General features: G+C 39.1%; 4 protein-coding genes across 5 annotated transcripts; 1 reads left to right on the plus strand and 3 right to left on the minus strand.

Moving 5' to 3' along the window:
- Nucleotides 1–3,289: 3,289 nt before the first annotated feature.
- On the minus strand, nucleotides 3,290–6,010 carry LOC131781597 (uncharacterized). The gene is made up of 3 exons (XM_059098290.2): nucleotides 5,918–6,010; nucleotides 5,218–5,271; nucleotides 3,290–4,094 (listed from the first exon to the last, which is right to left on the minus strand). The coding sequence occupies exons 1-3, from the start codon at nucleotides 5,972–5,974 to the stop codon at nucleotides 3,408–3,410; spliced, it is 798 nt and encodes a 265-aa protein (XP_058954273.2). The 5' UTR covers nucleotides 5,975–6,010; the 3' UTR covers nucleotides 3,290–3,407.
- A 1,415-nt stretch (nucleotides 6,011–7,425) lies between these two features.
- LOC131781594 (uncharacterized) lies at nucleotides 7,426–9,512 on the plus strand. Its single transcript, XM_059098287.2, has 3 exons — nucleotides 7,426–7,554; nucleotides 7,912–7,956; nucleotides 8,688–9,512. The coding sequence occupies exons 1-3, from the start codon at nucleotides 7,498–7,500 to the stop codon at nucleotides 9,375–9,377; spliced, it is 792 nt and encodes a 263-aa protein (XP_058954270.2). The 5' UTR covers nucleotides 7,426–7,497; the 3' UTR covers nucleotides 9,378–9,512.
- A 1,957-nt stretch (nucleotides 9,513–11,469) lies between these two features.
- LOC131781582 (uncharacterized) lies at nucleotides 11,470–13,179 on the minus strand. The gene is made up of 2 exons (XM_066167354.1): nucleotides 13,096–13,179; nucleotides 11,470–12,292 (listed from the first exon to the last, which is right to left on the minus strand). The coding sequence occupies exons 1-2, from the start codon at nucleotides 13,177–13,179 to the stop codon at nucleotides 11,600–11,602; spliced, it is 777 nt and encodes a 258-aa protein (XP_066023451.1). The 3' UTR covers nucleotides 11,470–11,599.
- Nucleotides 13,180–16,434: 3,255 nt separating this feature from the next.
- LOC131781584 (uncharacterized) lies at nucleotides 16,435–19,658 on the minus strand. 2 transcript variants are annotated; one of them, XM_059098278.2, is made up of 2 exons: nucleotides 19,510–19,658; nucleotides 16,435–18,016 (listed from the first exon to the last, which is right to left on the minus strand). In XM_059098278.2, exon 2 carries the CDS (start codon nucleotides 17,989–17,991, stop codon nucleotides 17,137–17,139), a length of 855 nt encoding a protein of 284 aa, XP_058954261.2. In that variant the 5' UTR covers nucleotides 17,992–18,016; nucleotides 19,510–19,658; the 3' UTR covers nucleotides 16,435–17,136. The 2 variants fall into 2 exon arrangements, with proteins under 2 accessions (XP_058954261.2, XP_058954260.2); XM_059098277.2 differs by lacking the exon at nucleotides 19,510–19,658 and adding an exon at nucleotides 18,603–18,740.
- Nucleotides 19,659–20,502: the final 844 nt, after the last annotated feature.

Here is a 20,502-nt window from a genome sequence, read left to right on the forward strand (position 1 = left end):
ACCACAGGAAATTACTCGGAGTTTTTATCGTGTTACTTTGTGAGTCAGACTTCCTTACGATCAAGGTATTGGGACTTCGCATTTTTTTCGAAAGTCCCGGTAACTTGACAGGCATGGAATCATCTTTTAAAATTAAAATTTAAAAGAATAGACAAAATGCAGTTTGTGGCTCCCTAGCCAGTCCATTTGATTTCTTTGAGGCTGATAGTTTTTTAGATCATTTCAAAACCTTTGTGAAAACCCACACCTGGAATGAAAAGTTGGGACCTTCGAGAAACGGGGCCCTGGACCCGGCAACACGAAAGGTTTTCACGGTTGTTAATGTTAATCAGAAGGTCTTACAAATAAAAGCTGAAAAAACTAGAACCCTTTATTGACCAAAACTATTATATCTTTTTATTTTTTATCAGAGGGCACGGTAAAAGATCAATGAAAATTTAAATGAGGCCCTGGGGATGAAGAGCTATTCGAAGAGCAATCTCTGTTCGCTCTTATAATAAAGTAAATGGAAAATCTTTTAAGTGTGACTAAAAGTATATTTATACTTGCTTGAGAGAGGCCGGTACCCCTAGCAGGCGAATGCTTTGGAAAAAAAAAACTTACAAGACTTCACCGGCTCATACTCTACTAAGCTTGGTTAATATATGTTTCTTAATCGTAATTTGGCCTCTCAGTTACGCTCATTGCGGTTCTCACATGTCCGCTATCGAGGGTCTCTACCATAACGGAGAAGATGACGCCTCTTGGCACCTGAGAAAACGCCTAGTCTTTGTGTCAGGTAATTGCTTGGAAATTTTTATGAGATTAACGGAAGCATCACAAGAGTTTGATCTTACTTTTGATGAGTTACAGGGTTTAATTTCCTGTTTTGGCCGCTCAAGTTTTCTCTTTTTACCGAAAACTACAACCTCTACTGATGCAGTGGTTTTCATGCTCTTGAACGAATTTAGTCGATGTTCTACAAAGTTGCCTCCTCTTTTTTTCTCTAGGGCGGATTCTGACATGCATCTCGTAAACGTCATGAGATATCTCTCCAAATGGCTATCATGTGCTGTTACGACAGCAAGTTCGCAAGACGCAGATCTTGGAAAGCGAGTAGGTTTGCATGTAGATTGGAACTCTGGTGAATTTCCTTTAAAGCATAGAGCCTTTTAAGTTTGGCTTAAACGAATCGCACGTTATTTATTTCTTGCTGGGCTGGTAACGCATTTCTTCGGAACAGTTTCTTCACACCATTCCTAACACGAGAATTTCTGTAGCAATACAGTAAAGGATTCGCCAGGGAATTCAACTGCATAAGTAATTCCCACAGGAGGAAAGCTGAACTTGAACGCAGGATAGGGAAAGCTTCTCCTACCATGAACATTTGCAATAGCAGGAAAAAATGACAGGCATAGGGATCCAGTTAAAATGGCAGAGGTCTTGGCAAGCTTAGATTCAAGTTTTACCTTTAATATATCAGTAACTCGGCTGATTTCGCTCACTTTGCGCCTTCGAAATCCAATGCAAACCATAGCATAAAAAATAGACGATTGCTACAATGGCAATTGTTCCGACGACGCACCAGATAATGTAGAGGGTTTGTGAGATCTTCTCAGCCAAGCCAAGAATTTCCATCAGGAGGGCTGGAATTGTTAAACATAAGGCTGCAAGCCAGACGGCTACCTTCATAATTTCAATGAGGCGTCTACTTACAATCGTCTTGTATTCAATCCATTTTACCACTGCAACATACCTTTCCCAGCTAATCACTGTCAGGTGAAACAAAGATGACATAGAAAAACAGTACATTGAGTAGACGTTAAGAATGTCCAATAAGCAAATCCGCTGAGACCAAACTTGCTTGACCATTAAGAAGCAAATAGCGACAGATAAGGACATATTCACTGTACCCACAAGGAGACCAGCGATCGCTAAGCTGCACAATAAAAGGTTTGAGTTCGTTTGAAGCTCTTTCATTTTCATTATGGCCGTGACGACTACAATGTTCAAGGCTACTGTAGCAGGGGAAGCAACAAATGTGATACTTAATAAAATCCAAGGAAAAGTCCTGTCGTTGAGGTTCCATGTCAGTTCTGGTGCATACGCACAGACAAACACTGTATCAGATTTGACAAAAGTGGACGAGTTCTGGCTGCTGTTGAAATGCATATCCAACTGCCGGCATAAAGATGCGTTTACAAAAAACAACTTATGCTCGCTTAAGATTGCTGGACGAATGCGAAATGAATAACCTACTCTCTGTTCTTTTCTTAATACGAGAGCAAGGAGTGTGTTTCTTCCTTTTATGACAGCCTTACCGGAAGTTTTTAGGGTAAGGTATTCTGAGCCTAATTTAAAACGGGAAACACGACGTAATAACACGTAACTTGAATGGTTACTCAACAAACTAGAATTAGCTTTAAAAATTACAAAAAGGAAGAAAAGATTCAGTCCTACAATAATGGAATTCAATAGCCATTGCGTCAGGATATATATGTCACTGAATGACACAATTCTTGCAAACCAGAATACCACATCACCGCAACGGAACCAGACTCTTGTCCAATTGTTTCTTTAATCTACACCGGCAATTACGTGGCACAAAACGTGTCGCTTTTTGTTATTGATATTCATAATCTAAAACATGATAAATTTTCATTTCGTAATTATAAATTTCATAAAAAAATAATGCAGGCTGTAAATTCGGTACAATTCAACCGAATTGTACGAAACAAAATCTAGTTTCATGTTTTTTGACTCCTTATACAACAACTCCACACAATCAGAGTATATGTGTTGACAACGAAATCATTGTGTCTCTCATTATTTGCGTGCAACTCAAATTTAAGGATAGCTTCTTTATTTTTAAATAGTAACAGCGTTCTGCCTCTCAATATCTTTTTCGTATAATTGTTGCTTCATTCAATTCTATCTAACTCATCATTCGACTTGTATTCACCTATTTTCGATTCAATCGAGACCCCTCATTTGATACCTCGAGATGTTGTTAACTTCTATTTTCCACCGTGAGAAAGCCAAGTACAAAAGTACATCACCCCCGCGGATGCGAGCTTTAAATTTTTACCGAGAATGTCAGAAGAGAGAAATCAACGCGGTTCGATTTGAGTCTAGTAGTGTTGAGATGGAATATGGGAATTGAATTCGTAGGCAAAGGAGAGTGGGGTAAGTCATGCAAACATTGAAAAGTATAATTCGGTAAGGATTTGAATAATAATAAGTTGGCTTGCATATCTCAGTCCTTGTGATGTGTGAGCAATCGACAATAAGACTTGCCAAAACGGTTTTCATACATTTAACTGTTTATTCAAGAATCTCTCAATGCTAAATCAGTGTTAAAAGATCACATAACTTGAACGATGAGAGCCATAGCTCTCTCTTTCGGTTGGAATCCTCTGAGAAGATGCCTACAGATGGGAACCGAACCACCACTGAGTAGTTGAACCTTCTCCTCGAGTGCAGCGGAACTTGTGGTTGATGGCTCCATAGAACCCGAAGTTGTCTTCACTTACTACTGCGCCAGCTGTCGGGTTAAATTCGCAGCCGGCAGCACTGCTGTCGATGTGTAAGGAAAAAGTGTTTTCTGCCTGCCAGAATTTGGCTGTCAGATGTACACCACGGTGCCCGCGTATGTTAACGTATTCCACCTCCTTACACTCACCGTTTCCAAGAAAGTCGACAACGTTGAAATCCTTAAAGTTACCACGAACGTAGTCTGTAAAATCGACACCATGGCTTGGATAGCTGCAGGTTGCTCGCCAATGAGTGGAGTGGGCTGCAAGGGACCTAATGCGAGACAGACCCAAGCGGTAGACATTCCAGTTTTGGGAATTTTCGTTGACTGGAGCGTCAAACTTAAACGGAGTCTTGGAGAACTGGGGTAAACCCCTATTCTTCTGGTTGTAGGACATAACTAGGGTCCACGCAGTGCCAGGCTCGGACGTGAAGTCACAGTAGGCTGGAAAGCTATTGCCATAGTCGTCAAAGAGCCGGTAAATACCACACGTTGTCTTACCAGGAACATAATACTCAACGCAGGACTTAGGGCGAAATGGGTTGAGTTCGACAGTGTTTGACTTTGGGCAATTATCTCCCTAAAAATAGATCGAAACATCTCAAGAAATATTACATTTTACGATTTTCCACATAATATGGACTAAAAGAAATGCTCCTAGGCCCAGCAGACAATACGAACACGTGGGGGTTTTTTTCTTGGAAATACGAATCCATAAGAGGTGTCGACCTGTATGCAGGAAAATAGGCAGGAGTGTCGTATTTTTTTCTGAGCTCATAGAAACGCATAACTCTAATTTTTGTTCTTTTCTCGCCAAAACAGGAGACTCGGAGATATATTTTGCACCAGTGATGTAATTCTCATGGGTCTCAAGTTTACGAAAATGAACCATAAATAACAAATAAAGCTCGACCGGTAACTTTTAATCTCCCAAACCTATTGTGCATTACTTCTCCTGAGAACAAAAAACAGATGCACTGTTATGAACTACTCAATTTAGAAGTGTTTGGAAACTATTAAAATTAGGAATGTTTTCATTAAGTGTTTGGGAATTGTTAAGGCCTGTTAGATTAACTTGAAATCCTTATGTGAGTCTTGTGAGCCTTGGTTTGTTATCGGTGCTGCAAGATCACATTTTTATTTTTACCTTTTGAGTAATGTGTCATTGACTGTTGTAATATAATAGGGCTGAATTCTCGTACGATAATCGTCATCGCTAGTCGTGTTTGGGTTTGTCCCCGACCTCGCTGAGATTCCTCCACGGGAAGTTTGTTTTAGTTTTAATTCCCGAAGATTAGTTGTTTTTCAAGTACGTTGTTGTTCATTTGGAAATTCTCGTGAAATTGTCTGGGTCAGCGTTCTATGATTACTCTGCCAATCTCAGTTTTCCCGTAAGCCCAAATATGCCTACTGATGGATATTTAGAAGCATGTACTCAACGGGCTGAATTAAAGAGACAGATATATATTCAGAGAGTGAATAAAAGTTCCTGATCAGACTCTTGGTGCCTCCGTTTGCGCGATTGACTGAGGCTGGTTAACCCCAATAGTACAACAAACTTATTAGCTTACAAAGAAATGCATAGCAATAATAAGAAAAACACTTTATGATGACTGAAACCCTGGGGGTTGAACCAGTACGAAATAAATTAGTCTACTTTGGTAGATCGATGTTATTTAAATGCATATCTTTAAATATCGCACCTTACATTCCACAGAACGTTTTTCTTTTTTATGATCAGTTGCCTCCAGAAAAACCTAAGGAAAATAATTTTTAAAAAAATCCGTTAACGTTGAAAGTAATTAAAAATCCAAAAGAAGGATCCATTTTGGCAAAAAAGCAAATTAGATTAAGTGAAAAACGTGAAATAAATTTCGGCTTTAGAATGCTGTCCATTCGCAGGTCAAACGATCTTGATTATTTTGCTCGGCTTTAGCCACTTCGATAAGTTTGATACAAGATAAAACCACACTATTTAGTTAAGGATGTAGAGAAAAAGTTAAGGATCATGAGGAAAGTAGGGGAAAGAAGTGAACTGATTTTAGACCATGCATTGATTCATCTCGTTAATGCCCACATCTCTACATGGCATGTGTACATGCATTCTTCTTAAAACTGAAGCTTATTTTCAATACAATAAAAATTCCATTCTTTGATTTTCAAAAGATCATCAAGTGATCAGCATTCAGGAGGCTTATCACAGATAACCTAGTGTTTGACTTAACACAAAAAACGAATTTTGTGGTGCTCCTATGGAGCCACGAGATCCCAAGATCTGAGATTTGAATCCTCTGAGGGTACGGAGATTTTTTTGGAGACATCAGGTTTGCTCTTTGGCCTAAATCTGATGGAAAAGCTACAGAGTTATCAATAGATTAAGAAAAGAGAATGAAAGAAACTTACTGGTAGAGCAACAGCAAAGAGACACAGGATAACGATATAAGAACGTGGTGACCACATGTTGACTTGCTCGCTTTGTGGCTTACTAGAATGATTAGAGTCTTTATAGAGGCTAGTGGCTTATTATTAAGTTATGCTTGATACCTTGAGAAGCGTCAGCTGCACTACTCTAAGTGGTTTGTATTTTGTCAAACCCGAATTTGACAATGTTTAAACATTAAGGCACGATCATGCAAATTGCTATTAATTTGTAGCTCTAATTCTCTTGATTAATAAAGATAATCGATGTTCGTGAATTTAGCTGATATACTTCAAACCTCCTCACTTGTACGATGAGTCCTTGGATTTCTTCCGATTTTATTCTTAAGATTCATATGGAAATGTTTTGGCATTTTTCAACGTTTGATTCAAGGCCTTAGACAGCTAAGCAAATATCACTGAGGAGAGGATTTGACGTTATATCGATATATCTCAGTTTTGTAAACAACTCATTCCTTTGGGTGAAGTTTCTAATCCATTAACGCAAGAACAAATAATATGTCAGCTGGAAAAGACTTGACGCCTTCAATAATACACTACTTGATACATTTCAGAAAGAGAAGAATGCAGAAATACGTATATTGAAAATCTAATTCTCGATCTTTTGCCGCCTATACTACAAAACAAAACTTGAGTAACTGGCTGGGAAAGCGAGGCATCGCGAGGAGTGGCTAGGGAAACGAATTTTCTTGTATTAAACTTGCTATTTATTGTCATTGTCACGCCCATCTCATATATTGTGAACCGGCAAACATTTTTTTTTTCCTGTCGAGTTTTATTGCAAGATGTTGTTAGTAAGTCAAAGGAAGTAAAAGGAAAGGCTCATTATCGACCACTTTGCAACCTTAGGGTGTATTTAGGAGCCAACTTTACTGTTGTAAGACCCTCATACCTGCGAAACCACCATCAAGGCCAAGATCAATTCAATATTTTTTTATATCGATTGATTTGGTCCCTTTTACTTCCTTTCCCCCTCCGTCCTCCGCCTTGTTGCTGCACAACGCCCCAAATACAATCCAAGATACTGGATACTACCGTCTTAGATTTTCTAAATACTCTTTTTTGCCATTTTTGAGCGCGTTTTCTCCTCCTTTTCTTGTGTCAAATATTAAGTGCACTCTGAAAGGAGTTTGATATCAGCTAACCTATAATTTCTGCCAGAAAACATTTGCCTTTAACTTTGTCTTTGTCTTTGTCATTTTTTCATTTGATGTGAATACGTGGCCATCAGGTTGACCTTTGGTGACTTTTCCATTAGATATAGTAAACATGATGGAGTTTTGAACAAACATTTTAAGTGGGAACTAACTTTACAAGATATCAGCTGAGTCAACCATAGCCTATTATCAGGGGAAATTAGAAGGTGATCCACGAAAACAGCCACGCGGTAATGGCCGATAACGTCAAACTTGGGTTGAGATAAAACACATTGATTTCAAAGAAGTGCAGCTGTCATTTTCTCAAGGTATTCTTCATAAAATTGGTAAAGAGGTCAAGAGTTCGAACCATTCTAAAGAAGTTCACAAGGAAAACCACAACTCGATATGTTGTCGCCAAGTTCCTCTGCAGTGATACTTTGCCTCTTTGCTGTTATTTTTCCAGTAAGTTTCTTTCATTTCCATTCTCCTCAACTGGATTCAGACAACAAGTATTTTTCTTACGTTCCATATTTATTTCATCTTTCCATTTCGTAAACGTAATCGCAGAGCAGCGGAAGTGGCATGAATGTAGGCTTTAGTAACTTAAGAAAGTTAAGCTAAATCTCTGACCGCACTTAATTCGCTGAAGGGAAGCTTTTCAAGCATTTCTGATCTGTGACAAAGCATGAAAATTTCAGAATTATGATGCTACTGAAGGTAATTTACTTTGCTCAGGTAATATCTAGAGCACAGCCTTCGTGAGGATAGTCACTCGACTTACGCGCTTAAAGTTTCGTTTAAATTTTGTTGGTCTTTTAGGTCAGGGGTGATCATCATATAGACGAACATTCAGTGGAGTGTAAGGTGGGAAATTCTGATATGTAAATCTTTCTGTTATCCAAAGAAATCTCTCTTTATCATCATCCCCTTTCAATTAGAGGTCTCAACGATTGGTAATTATCCGCACGAATTGGAAGACCTCCTTCTAAATTAGCTGAGAGAATCTGTTATTGTATCAAGTTTGCTTTGATCGCCTGTAGAATGGTGTTTTGCTACAGTGAGAAGAGGTTACACATTAATGAACTTAGGGAATGAAGGATTTTTTAGAGCTAGACTGAGTTCTTTTTTTCGCATTTACGCAAGTTATCACAGGTTTGAAACTGTTAAAATTATAAAGTAAAAAAGAATTAAATCTTGACAGAATAACACACCAGAATTTGGGTTGTTAATTTGTAATAGTCTCCCTGGATTAAATAATAAATACCTAAACTGAGGTATACACTGTACCTGCATAAAGGTGGACGTCAAAGAGCCAAATTTAAATTTTTAGTTCACTTCCGGTTGAAAGATAGATATCTTGTATCTTGTCACGGGAGAAGCGAGAAGCGAGAGCTTCTGATTCCGCCATCCGTGGATGTACCTCTGAACTACAGAGGCTCCACGGTGAGCCAGGCTACTGAGCACGAAGTTTAAATGTGACAGGTGCCTGCATATTTCTAATATCAGCAATTTCGCGATCGAAAGCGTCAAGTTCATAAAGGTAATAAGAAAGCTCGGCTTTGAAATTATTCCATTCAATTTCTGTCTATTACCAGGGAAATCACTGTCCCAAGCCGATGCCTGATGTTTATCAGAAACCATTTCGCCCTAAGTCGTGCGTTGATTACTATGCACCAGGCAAATCGACATGTGGCATTTACCGGCTTTTCGACGAGCATGGCAACAGTTATCCCGCCTACTGCGACTTCAAGTCTGAGCCAGGTACAGCATGGACCCTGGTGATGTCCTGGGCTAACATCAATCGTGGGCTTCCTGAGTTCAGACAAACTCCTTTCAAGTACGACGCTCCAATCAACGAGAATTCTCATAACTGGTATATGTACCGCCAGAGTCTGAAGCGAATAAGGTCCCTTGCAGCCCACTCAACTCACTGGCGAGCAACCTGCAACTACCCAAGCCATGGTGTCGATTTCACAGACTACGTCCGTGGTAACTTTAAGGACTTCGACATTGTTAACTTCATTGGGTCTGGAGTGTGCAAGAAGGTGGAACACGTGAACATCCGGGGACATATTGGCACTCATCTTACAGCACGCTTCTGGCAGGTTAACGACACTTTCACCTTGCATATCGACAGCGCTAGTGACGGCTGCGATTTTGACCCAAGGGCTGGCTCGGTGCTGTCTGAAGACAACTTTGGGTTCTATTCTGTTATCAACCCTAAGTTCCGTTGCACCAAGAGAAAGTTCTCCACCACACAATGGTGGTTCGGAGCTCATCTCTAGCCCATCCTACTAAAGGCTCTTGCAGAAACGGATAAGCCATTGGCTTCATCATCTTATTGTTGTGATCCTGTAGCTCTGATTTAGAAAATAGTATTGACAGATGTTAATAAGTAGATGCTTTAAAAAATTAAACAGATTAAAAACAATAAACTGTTTTGCAAGATTCAAAAATTATTTTACAGCGTAGAAGGCAGTTTACTAAATAGCATCTGCACATCGCTCCGTGATTCTGTTTATTAATCCAAACATCACAATTAAAAAAACCAAACAATCATGGCACATCAATGTAGCCTCACAATGGATTTTATCACAAAGCAGTTAATAAAACTGCTCTGAAAGCAAAACGATGGTAACAAACTTTTCATGTTATCTTGAAACAATTTATAATAAGAACCTTTTGTGGAGTTAATAAATTGAAGAAAGAAAATAGTTTTGATTGCCAAACTACAACCTTATGGTCAGTATATGCGTGAAAATCGTCCGACTGAAAAAAGGAAAGCTGGTTTTTGATCGCTTCATATATATCCAATGGGAGTTGAGTAAAATTATCTGATCGAACTAACCTAAGTACTAGATGGCACAATGAAGAAAGATGATATGTTAAGGGCCTGTTTACATGGAGGTGGGAGACCCCAGGTAAGTGAGGTAACCCGCCTAACCATGGTTGTAAAAATAGCTCGCGTTTACATACAATCTTACAATCCTGGGATCCCGAGGTGAAATGTTTTAAGATTGTTGTCGCACTTGAAATTGTAAAATTATCGATAATAACCGTTTAGGTGGGTTACCCCACGTTGAGACGTTTACATGGCAAATTGTGATCCCGGCTGGCAGGGGTACCCCACCCATCAGACCGAGCAACCTACCTAGGCAGGTTACCCCACCTTAAGACGTATACAATTGTTGACAGTGCTACCCTACCCGGCCGACCGGGTAACCCGTCCACGCGGGTCACCCCATCTATCATGTAATCGAGATCAAGAAAAGATAAAAGATTATACGGGTAGGCGGGTTGCTTGGTTCGTTCTCCTTTTTTCTGGTCAGCGTTTTACCTCTGTTTTCATCTTCACAATCAGAGGAATTCCTTTATCCGTCGCTCAACACTTCATTAAACTTCTCTAAACGACTTAACTAGGTAAATAAATGATACGGGTAGGTGGGTGGCTTTATGCCACTAAATTGCCAAGTTGAACGTATTAATTTTTTTCGCCTTTTGTTGAAATCGTGTGTTGAAAATAGAATTTTGCACGCGATTTATACCTTTCATTTATCGAATTACGTACTCGAATCTTGACTTCTCAGATTCCCGCTCTTTTCGCAATTGTCTCCCTGGAAAGCCGGGCACACTTGTTCTTTATGCATCGAAAGGGCTGGCCTAGGGTTCCTTTGTTTTCTATAAAGAGAAGACACACAGAAAACAACTCTTCGCCTGTGTTCATGAAACAGCTTTGAGCTAACCTTCTCAGTTAGCGGATCATGCATCAGTATAACGATGAAACCGAAGGACTCATATTCTCGATCATTTATTGTGCATGGAGTAAAATACTAATTTTACAAATTGAATATTGAATCCAAAGTGATACATCGCCATTTACCCGCCATGTAAGTTTGCATGTTTATGAAATTGCTCAGAAATTTTTGCGTAGGTATTCGGACCTATGCTAATAGTATGCATTAAACTTAAACCTTCACCATTGTTTGGAATTGGAATTAATGAAGGTGCTGTCAGCCAATCGCTGCGAGTTTGGCATGGCTATCACCAGAAGAGAACTGAGTATTTTCTACGGGAACAGTTAAGGGTCTCAATGGGATGATGACTTTAACGGCTAACTGTTCATTTCTTTTCGTTGCAGTTAAAAGAAATATTTTTACGCTTAACTTTTTTACGACTACCGGTTAAAAGTTTGTCAACTTTAACGCATAACAGCTAATTTTTTTCTTTTGCCTTTTTACGGCTAACGGTTAATCCTGCAGTAGGATTTTTGCCATTTAAGCCACAAGGACGCCAAACTTTTTAGTCTTAAATCTCAACCTCTCGGACGCAAAACTTGATAGAAACTTCACGTAAAGAAGATGATTTCTTTTTCTTTTGGATCTCAATCTTTATTGAAGAGTTTTCAAATGGTTACATCGTTTTTGCTAAATCTAGTTCATGATCAACTGATTACATGAGTGTTGAGATCCTTGTCTTGTGTCGTCTAAAAGACCATTGGACATGTAGCTCACAGATGTGCTCCAAACCACCACTGGGTGGTGGAAAAATCCCCCGCTGTGCAACGGAACTTGGGGTTGATGGTATAATGATAACCAAAGTTATCTTCACTTGACACTGAGCCGGACCTCGCGTTGAAGTTACAGCCGGAAGAACTGCTGTCCGTATGCAAAAGGTAGCTTTTAGCCACTTGCCAAAAGCGTACGGTGAGGTGCAAGCCACTGTGCCCACGGATATTCACGAACTCCACCTTCTTGCACTGACCAGACCCAATAAAGTCGACAATATTAAAGTCCTTGAAGTTACCGCGGATATAGTCTGTAAAATCGATGCCATGGGTCGGGTAGCTGCAAGTTGCTCGCCAGTGAGTGGAGTGGGCTTGTAGGGACCTCATTCGAGTCAGACTCAGGCGATACATATTCCAGATAAGGGAATTCTCGTTGACAGGAGCGTTTACCTTGAAGGGAGTACTCCGCAAGGCAGACCAGCCACGATTTTTATTAGCCCAGGACATCACCAGGGTCCATGCAAAACCAGGCTCGGACTTGAAGTCACAGTATGCTGGGAAACTGTTGCCGGAAGAGTCGTAGAGGCGGTACATTCCACAAGCGGATGCGCCCTTCAGCAAATAATCAAGGCAGGAGGTGGGACGAAATTTCTTGTTGTCTTGAAAGTAATCCTTTGGTTTCGGACAAGAATCTCCCTGAAAGTCAGCGGAATAAAATTAGCGTGGTCAGCAGTCATAAAAAAAAAAAAAAAAAAAAAAAACCAATGGGATTGAAGGGTCGGGCTGAAAAACAACTTACGAAGGGGGAGAGTGAACGAAGGTTTCCATAGAGACCATCCATGGCGAGATTGGGAAATCTTAAGACTTAGAAATGCAAATTAATACTAAATTAGGTGGGAAGGCATGTTAAAAGTTTTAGTTTCCACTCCTTAACCCTCAGTGAGAATGGAAAATAATCCGGAACTCTCATTAACAGCGCACTTTTGTGACTGGTGCTGAGCGATTGCGTCACCCTTTTAATCAATGAGATGCAAAATCAAAGATCTCTGCAGCAAATCCCGACTTACTCGCATGAATTACGGTTTTCACGCGTTTGAGGCCTTGTTTACTTTGGGCTCACGTTGCCTTCTTCTGATGTGTACCTTTTCCTGATTTTCTTTGCCTGAATCAGGAAGCAGGCTTAATATGTTACTTTTCCGTTTGACTGAAAAAATTAATCAAGTTTACCTGACACACAACACAACTCCGGTCATTCTCAGTTAGTCCTTAACAGCGGAGAAAGTGGGATTTCTTTGGGTTTTTCTTTCGTTCGCAGGTTAGTAAACCAAACTGAATGAATCTTAAATTAGATTAACTATTAAAGCATTCTGTGCTCCAAATCAGAATTTCAAACTTCATAAAATTAATAATTTTCATTCTTTTATTTTCTAATTAATGCCTTAATGCATTGTGATCTTTGCTGCGCGATTTTAGGGAATGAAATGACTAAATCTTCCTACCTTGCATCCTGACGAATGTAGCGGGTTCTTGTTGTTTGCTTCTGTAAGTGCCCAGAAAACAAAATACCGCGGGTAATCAACCATTTATACCAAATTCGTCATGAAGTCCACACAGATTAAATTTTCCTATTTCTGAGTTTGGAAACTCTTTCGAACAGATGCATACGACCATTGTTAGGAACTCAAGTGTAGCAGTAAGAAATTTTCAAATGTATAGTTCTTATGGTCAGCTATATTTTATAAACAAACTTTGAAGTTAGTCCGCAACAACTAAACATCATTTTCGCGATATGCTACCCTTGCTTGAGAATTTTCTCTTGCTTTTATTTTAATTAATCCGGTTTTAATTGTTTTTATGCCTTTGATTTCGAGAACCAAGTAATGAGTATTAGGGCGCGAACCCAAGAGCCGAGGCTGTTCGGTTTCAAAACTTGATTCACGTGAAAGGCCTAGACAGCTTTGGGAGCTTCTACGCGTCAGTATCTACTAAATTTTTTCCTGGTTGTAAATTAGTTTTGAACTAGATCCGGTTTTGTCCAAAATAACAATGTTAAAAATATCGGTTTACACGACTAAGCCTCGACATATGATGAAAAAGTCAGTAAAAAACCCACTCACCAAGAAAACGATTCCAATTAATGCGATTGCTTTCAACTCCATATCCGTGTTTTCTCGCGGTGTCTAGCCGAGCTTCGATATTGGTCAGCTTCGAACAGCACAGAAATTATAAGTTCCTTTCTGACCGTTTCTAGTTCGATGGCAGTCGAAAATATCCTCAACGACTGTTCAGATCGATCTTAAGGTAAGTGCATACGTGTACAAAGGAAGTAAACAAACTGGTAACATGAAAATGTCTCCCAAAAACACGCACATTTCAGGTTAAGTAAGACATGTAACTGAAAAGCCTCAACCGTAAAAAACTATGCATCGGCCTTATGAAGTTTGTTTTTTACTTTTCCGTCGATTTAATTTGTTAAAGTATTAGAGTGTTATCCTTTTTAACCAGTTAATTCTTTCGCAGCTGTCTACCTAATGTTGTAACTGAGTTGAGAGCCAGACAATGGAACGAAACTCTCAAACATGAAATGCAACCATACACCAAAGAATTTGCATGTCCATATTCACCAATTGTCATGCATAGCGATCTCTGCCACGTCTATTTATGGACTGATACAAAAACCGTAAGCGAATCTTAAGCAAAATTTTCTCTGTTGTGCTTTTTTAAGACATTGTTGAAGTTTGATCTACTTTACCAGAAAGTTTGATGTGAAATTTTTCCACCATTTAGTCGACTGCGAATAACCCATCAAATAAAATTGTTAAATTATGGCGATTTGGCTTGAAAAGGCCTCATAATGTGCTAGTCTGCCCTTGATGTAACGTTAAACGTGTAGCTTTTAATCAACGTGTAATGTTTATCGTGTAACGTTTACGAAACGTTTAACGTGTATAATAATCTCGTACCGAGATCTTACCATTTAAATGTAACTTAAATTTAGGGTTCAAAGCGTTTTTGTCGATCACGACAAAGTCAGGAAAAGCTCTGCTTTGTAGCGCTTAATAAGTTTTCGATGTTGTCAAATTTTCAAAATTCGACTAAATACCCCTTCACACAATAAATCACTATCTTTTCACATCACTGATATTGAACAAAATAACATGTGACGACGAAGTATCAACGGTTTAGAAGCTGTTAAAGTCAATCTAAGTGTTTGCAGTTTCATATCACATGGTTGTATTAATATTGGAGGAATGGCTTATGATAACAAAAATCAAAGAATATCTATGCTAACTCGTGCATAAAGTACTTAATCTGAAGAAGAAACATGGTTGTATTTATATTGGAGGAATGGTTTGTGATAATCAAAGAATACCTATGGCCAACTCTTGCATAAAGTACTTAATCTGGAGAAGAAACATGGTTGTGAACTTGTAATTATTGATCATGTGGCAATGCAAGGTTGCTCTTGTCTCAAAAGCCAAGCTTCGGGACAATCACGGAGCGTACCACAATTATGGTAGCCATCCAACTCTGCAGAATGATGAACGCATATAATTTCTACTAAAAAAAACAGCACATAATAGTATCCTGTGTTAAACGAATTTCTCTCTGCAAAATTCGTCAAATTCAGGCGCTGCAATCCATATCTTTCTCCGCCTGCACAAGCCAAATTCGACAATTTTCCATTTCGCGATGTCACGTTTCGCCTCACGGTTGCTTAATAAATATTCGCATTGTAACGCAATGACCTTTGTCTACAGCGTTGGCTTGCATCCAATAGTGTTTCTTTAAATTTTCTGCCTCTGAACGAAAACACCACAGAACGCATTTTATGTGACCGCAAGTTTCTTGGAATGATTCAAATTGAAGATATGCGGCAGTGAATTCTACAAGTTTTCTTTTATCAGATAATCACAGGATTATTTTCGTCCGCGTCTGATCGCTCCAGCCAATGTTTACATAAGATAATTGAATTTAATCACGGTTCTTGGTGTACATCAGATCATAAGCAGTCGAAGCGGTTCACAATATTAGGTTTGTGCCTGAACTCGATACATTTTTGTTCACTTGGAAGCACAGGCAGCCTAAGCTCCACCCGTGAGATGATCATCTTGCGTAATACGAGTCATGGCGAAAATATAAGAGTTTGTATGGGAATATTTACGACCTTAGGAATTAAAAAAATACTGTCAAATTCTCAATAAAAATACCTCACCTTACTTTCACAGTGCATCGCTTGTTGTCTGACCGCTTGCTATGTTGAAAATAAGTCATTTTAGCGAGTTATCCATCTCTAGGTTAACTACTCCTTAGGAGTAGCAAAGGAACGAATTTTGCAAAGCTAATTGTGTTGGAAGGAGATATTTTACGCAACGATGCCTAGTATAAACTGCAACAAAGCCTCTCTATCGTTTTAAGCGCGGTTAATACTCCAATATAGCTTCGTGCTCGGACGAGTTCGGGTGACCAACTGAAGATGTCTGCCCCTTATTCCTATCGACTAATTGCCATTGAGTGAGTGACTCGATTGCGTATCGAGTCCCCATATAAATGTATATTTTTGAAAATGAATATTTTGCTTCGGTGTTTTTTCGAACCCCTAATCTAGCGCGCAGTTGTATGTTTTAAAAGTGAAATATAATCTCCATGTCAATGAACTTTGTGCTCACGGGTCAGAGTAGAATGGTTATTTCAGATGGAAAAACACTTGTCAATAGGAACGTGTTCCGACCTAACTCTTTCAATCCCAAGATCTCATTAGTAATTCTCCTAACTATTGCTATACGGTTCTCATGGTGTTATTTTGGAGAACTCGGTATTTGATCAACGAGTAATCCTCTAATTGATATTTTTCTTTATTCTCATCACTTATCTGGTTGACATTGTATTGATATTGTAAGGAGAAGTTCTGTCTTGGTCACTAGTAGGAGTTAAGGGTTAAGAGTGCCGCGTAAAAAGTCAATCAACAGGAGATGTTTACATTTGGAGGCTCAATGTCTAATTCTAGGAAACATTGCTTGATTCACAGATTTTACATAAACCTTGAAATAAAGTGAGAGTATAACGAAAGAATTGAGAATCAGATCATACGTTTTTAGCTGCCAATGTTTATTCTTGTCAGAGTATGTTTTCAGTCGTGTTTGATGTAAAATGTTAAGAGGGAAGAGTAAGATAAACAGATCATCCGAAAAGCGACGAATTTATTTAAAAGAATTTTGAATATTGATCTGGTAAGTGATCACGATTAATAACTGAGTACAAAAATTAACTGCTGTAATTAAAATAATAATTGTTCTGTTGACTGAATCAATTTTGTGATATTAGTGAGTTAAATCATCTATAAGTTCATAAATCTGGTAACTTTAAGTGTGCCTTTGCTAACGAAATGAATCAGCTTCACATTGTCATGTTCGATTCCTATGTATCACCAAACAATTTAGCACTGCTTTTTCAATGTATTTTTGGGAGATTTGAATCTTCTGATCTGAAAATGTCATGAACCCTGGCAAACTGCCGAAACCTGCATAATCTCTTTCTTCCTACAGACTTTTCTTTATTTCTTCAAGTTGTACCAGATTAGCGATCTTCCTGGCGAAATCGACAGCAGCCAAAACGGTCAAAGCAATCTTTGCTATTAGCGCTGCTCCTTCTGTGGCAAGGGCTGCTATGATCATGGCGCTCACCTTCGCTGCGGTCTCCAACCAGTCGTACCATTTCATCTCTCTGCACAAACTCTTGATGATGGTCCACAACAATCCAGCTGCGTAGGTTTCTTTGAGGAGGAAGAAAATGGCTTTAGCCTTGTTAGTTGCACTGCCTCCCGCCGCTTTCCACGAACTGACAAACTTCTGTATCGCTTGCTGGAATGCTGAAGACTTCTTAATTGCTTCCGCGGTGTCTTCAATGGTGGCTTTCATGGTGCTGCTGCTTACAGATACTCCGATCCCAACTGCCTGCATGACAAGCATCACCGCCTCCACCACAACACTGGCGTACTGAAGAATCGTGGCCCAAACGATGTCAGCACTCGCTACCAGTTCCCTGGATGGTAGGAACTCCTCTCCTTCTCTTGTCAACTGCACCAGATGTTTGCCATTGTCCATCTTGCTTATTTCCATGCGGAATGTTGGAATGGTGAGCGCCTTTTCAATCAGCCTGATTCGATCTTCGGGCAGATGCTTCTCAAGGCGCTTACGGATGTCTTGTTCTGGTTGAGAGGCAAACTCGTGAGCGAGTTTCACTTCCTCATCGGCGGCTTCCCTCGCTGCTGTAGTGATAGCATCTTTCAATTTCCCGTCTGCAATGAGCTTGGAATGCTCTTCAGGAGCGTTCGTTTTAATCTGCACCAACGCCCCCTCTACAGCTTCCGAGATTTTCTTATTATCTGTTGTCATTTTCGATCAAGGAAATTTTAAGTTGCTGTGAATGTAAAGCATTCAAGACCAATTTCAAAATGTTATTGCAGATTATACACCAAGGTACGCAAATACTGCTGAATAATCAAATTTAATTTCAATCAAAAGTAGGGGAAATATCTTCAGATTTGAACCTCGCAAAAGTTAGATGACGATCACTGCTGAAGAAAGCTGTTTCCACACGGCATATCTAGGTATCACTTTAATTCATTTCGAGGGCACTTTTCTGACCAACATCATTGCGAGACAGTTGAACGGAGAGATGAGTACCGAAACTATAGGTCATAATCATCTAAACCTTTTCCAAAATACAATTACAAAATGTGACAAAATTTTCTTCAGTGCTCACAGTTATTTCGCTCATTCAGACAAATGTTTTAACATCGATGCTAAAGCGATTCTCAACGAACGAAGTCAAATCATCACTAATTAGTTCCGCATATGCGCTTGCCCAACAAAACGCTTTACCAGCCCTAATTCGAAGAGCACTTTAACTGAGCTATAGAATGATCTTTTGTTATTGTCAGCTTAACTTGAAAGAAATCTAAATTGATCAACATAATGTTCCACTAGGAAACCTGCATGCTTACCAAATTTAACTGTGCCAAGCTCAGAGTTCAGCTTCAAGGGAAGAGATGTAAAGTGCTTTTGATGTTCTGAACGTTCAGTTTATACGTATCAACTCGTCCATCACGTGATAGACACGAGTTGAGTTAAGTTCTCATTCTATCTCGGCGCTTGCTGATTGGTCCATTGTGAATCACCTGATTTTCTTACTTGTTTACATCTAGTGCTAAATTTGGTTCCACCTCAAGAAACCGATGAACTTCTTGCTTTACTCGGAATTGAACATAAATAGCTCCACACAATAGAAATACCCAATATCACTGAGCCTAAATTTCTCGGGGCTCTCTGATTGGCCTATTGCGAAGTTACCTGATTTTTTTCATTTGTTTGCATTTCAACATCTAACAATAAAGGTAATGAAGGTCAAAACTCCTTGGCGTAGTTATTGAAAACATATTCTATATCCAAATATATTACAGAATATCATTTTTTTGCCAATTCAGGCGTAAACACAGAACCTCTCCTCTAACAATGTTAGTGAAACAAAACAGTCGTCTGGTTAATTTTTACAAAGCGCACAAAATTCGACATTGTTTGAAGGAGAGAGGGATTTTAGTAATACTGCGATAAGTGTTCCAACACTTTTAATCTCCCTTGTAGATTTTTACACTCGGCATGCTCGGTTTTCAAGACAGGTTTCAACAAGCTTTCTAATTTTTTTGGAGAATCTTAAGATTTTTAATATAACGACTTACTTGCACGGAGGAGCTGAGAGTGCCATATTAAAGCAAAAAATACAATATTTAGAGACATCGCATCAAAATAAGTTGACGAGACACAGACACTGTGTTGCTTCTTATACTTGCACATCAGTCATAAATGATTTGCACACCTAACTGAACAAATCACAAAGCCATTCTGTATACTTACACTTATTGTAGAGACAGTCTCTTTCCTACTGATCGTCTTCGTCAAATATAATCGATTAAGTTTGCGATTGTGGCTATCAAAATCTCTTTTCTTAAGCGCTTGCAGATTGATTTAATGTCAAATCTCCCAATTTTTTTTTCTTTACATTTGATACTTGATTGCGTTGCACTTTCAAAATGAGTTTCCTGCTTTTCCCAGAATTTGGGATAAACAGCTTATCACGAAAAAAAATCCTGACTCTTGTCATCACCAGGCCTGACTTTTCGGCGTTACGTAGAATACCATTCGAGAGTGAAAAATGTACGCTTCATACACAGGTCCTTCAAAAGATTAGTAGATTATGGCTAAGTACTTTTTGTTTTTTTACTTAACTCAATTTTGTGTCCATCCATTAGAAAAGAGGAAGAACAAGGCCGATAACAGGCCAGTTTGATGAGGATGGGTTGTTTTCACACGACAAAACTTTCGGTTGCAGTTCAATTTCAACTGAAGTCACAACAATGAAATCACCACCTTTTTGACACTTGATACTCCATTTTGCGTTGACAGGTCTTAATCCCTTTGTTTTTCTCGGAAATTAACAGACAACTACAACAATGGAATCTAAAGGCATATCTGCCTGATTGCCATATTAAACTGTTCCAAACTCAGACGTCGGCTGCAATGGAATAAATGGGTATACCATTGATATTGAGAACTTTCAGGTTATGCGCGTGGACATGTCGATCACGGAAAAGTCACAAGTTAAATTCGATTTGTCTATTGCTGAGTTACATGATTTTTTTTTATCTATTTACATTTGATATTAAAAATTGGCTTCCGGGTTTTCTCGGAATTTCATATAGCTTAATGTCTTAAATAGAGATAGCTCAGCACAATAAATTCGCCAACTCTTGACATCAACTGGCCTGATTTCTTGGAATGAAATAGTGAGGTATGAGAATTAAATTTCTGTGGTATAGAAGCTGATACCAAATCGATTTTCAGGCCTCG

Source organism: Pocillopora verrucosa, chromosome 5 (assembly GCF_036669915.1).
Source record: "Pocillopora verrucosa isolate sample1 chromosome 5, ASM3666991v2, whole genome shotgun sequence".
In the NCBI taxonomy this organism is placed as follows: Eukaryota; Metazoa; Cnidaria; class Anthozoa; order Scleractinia; family Pocilloporidae; genus Pocillopora; species Pocillopora verrucosa.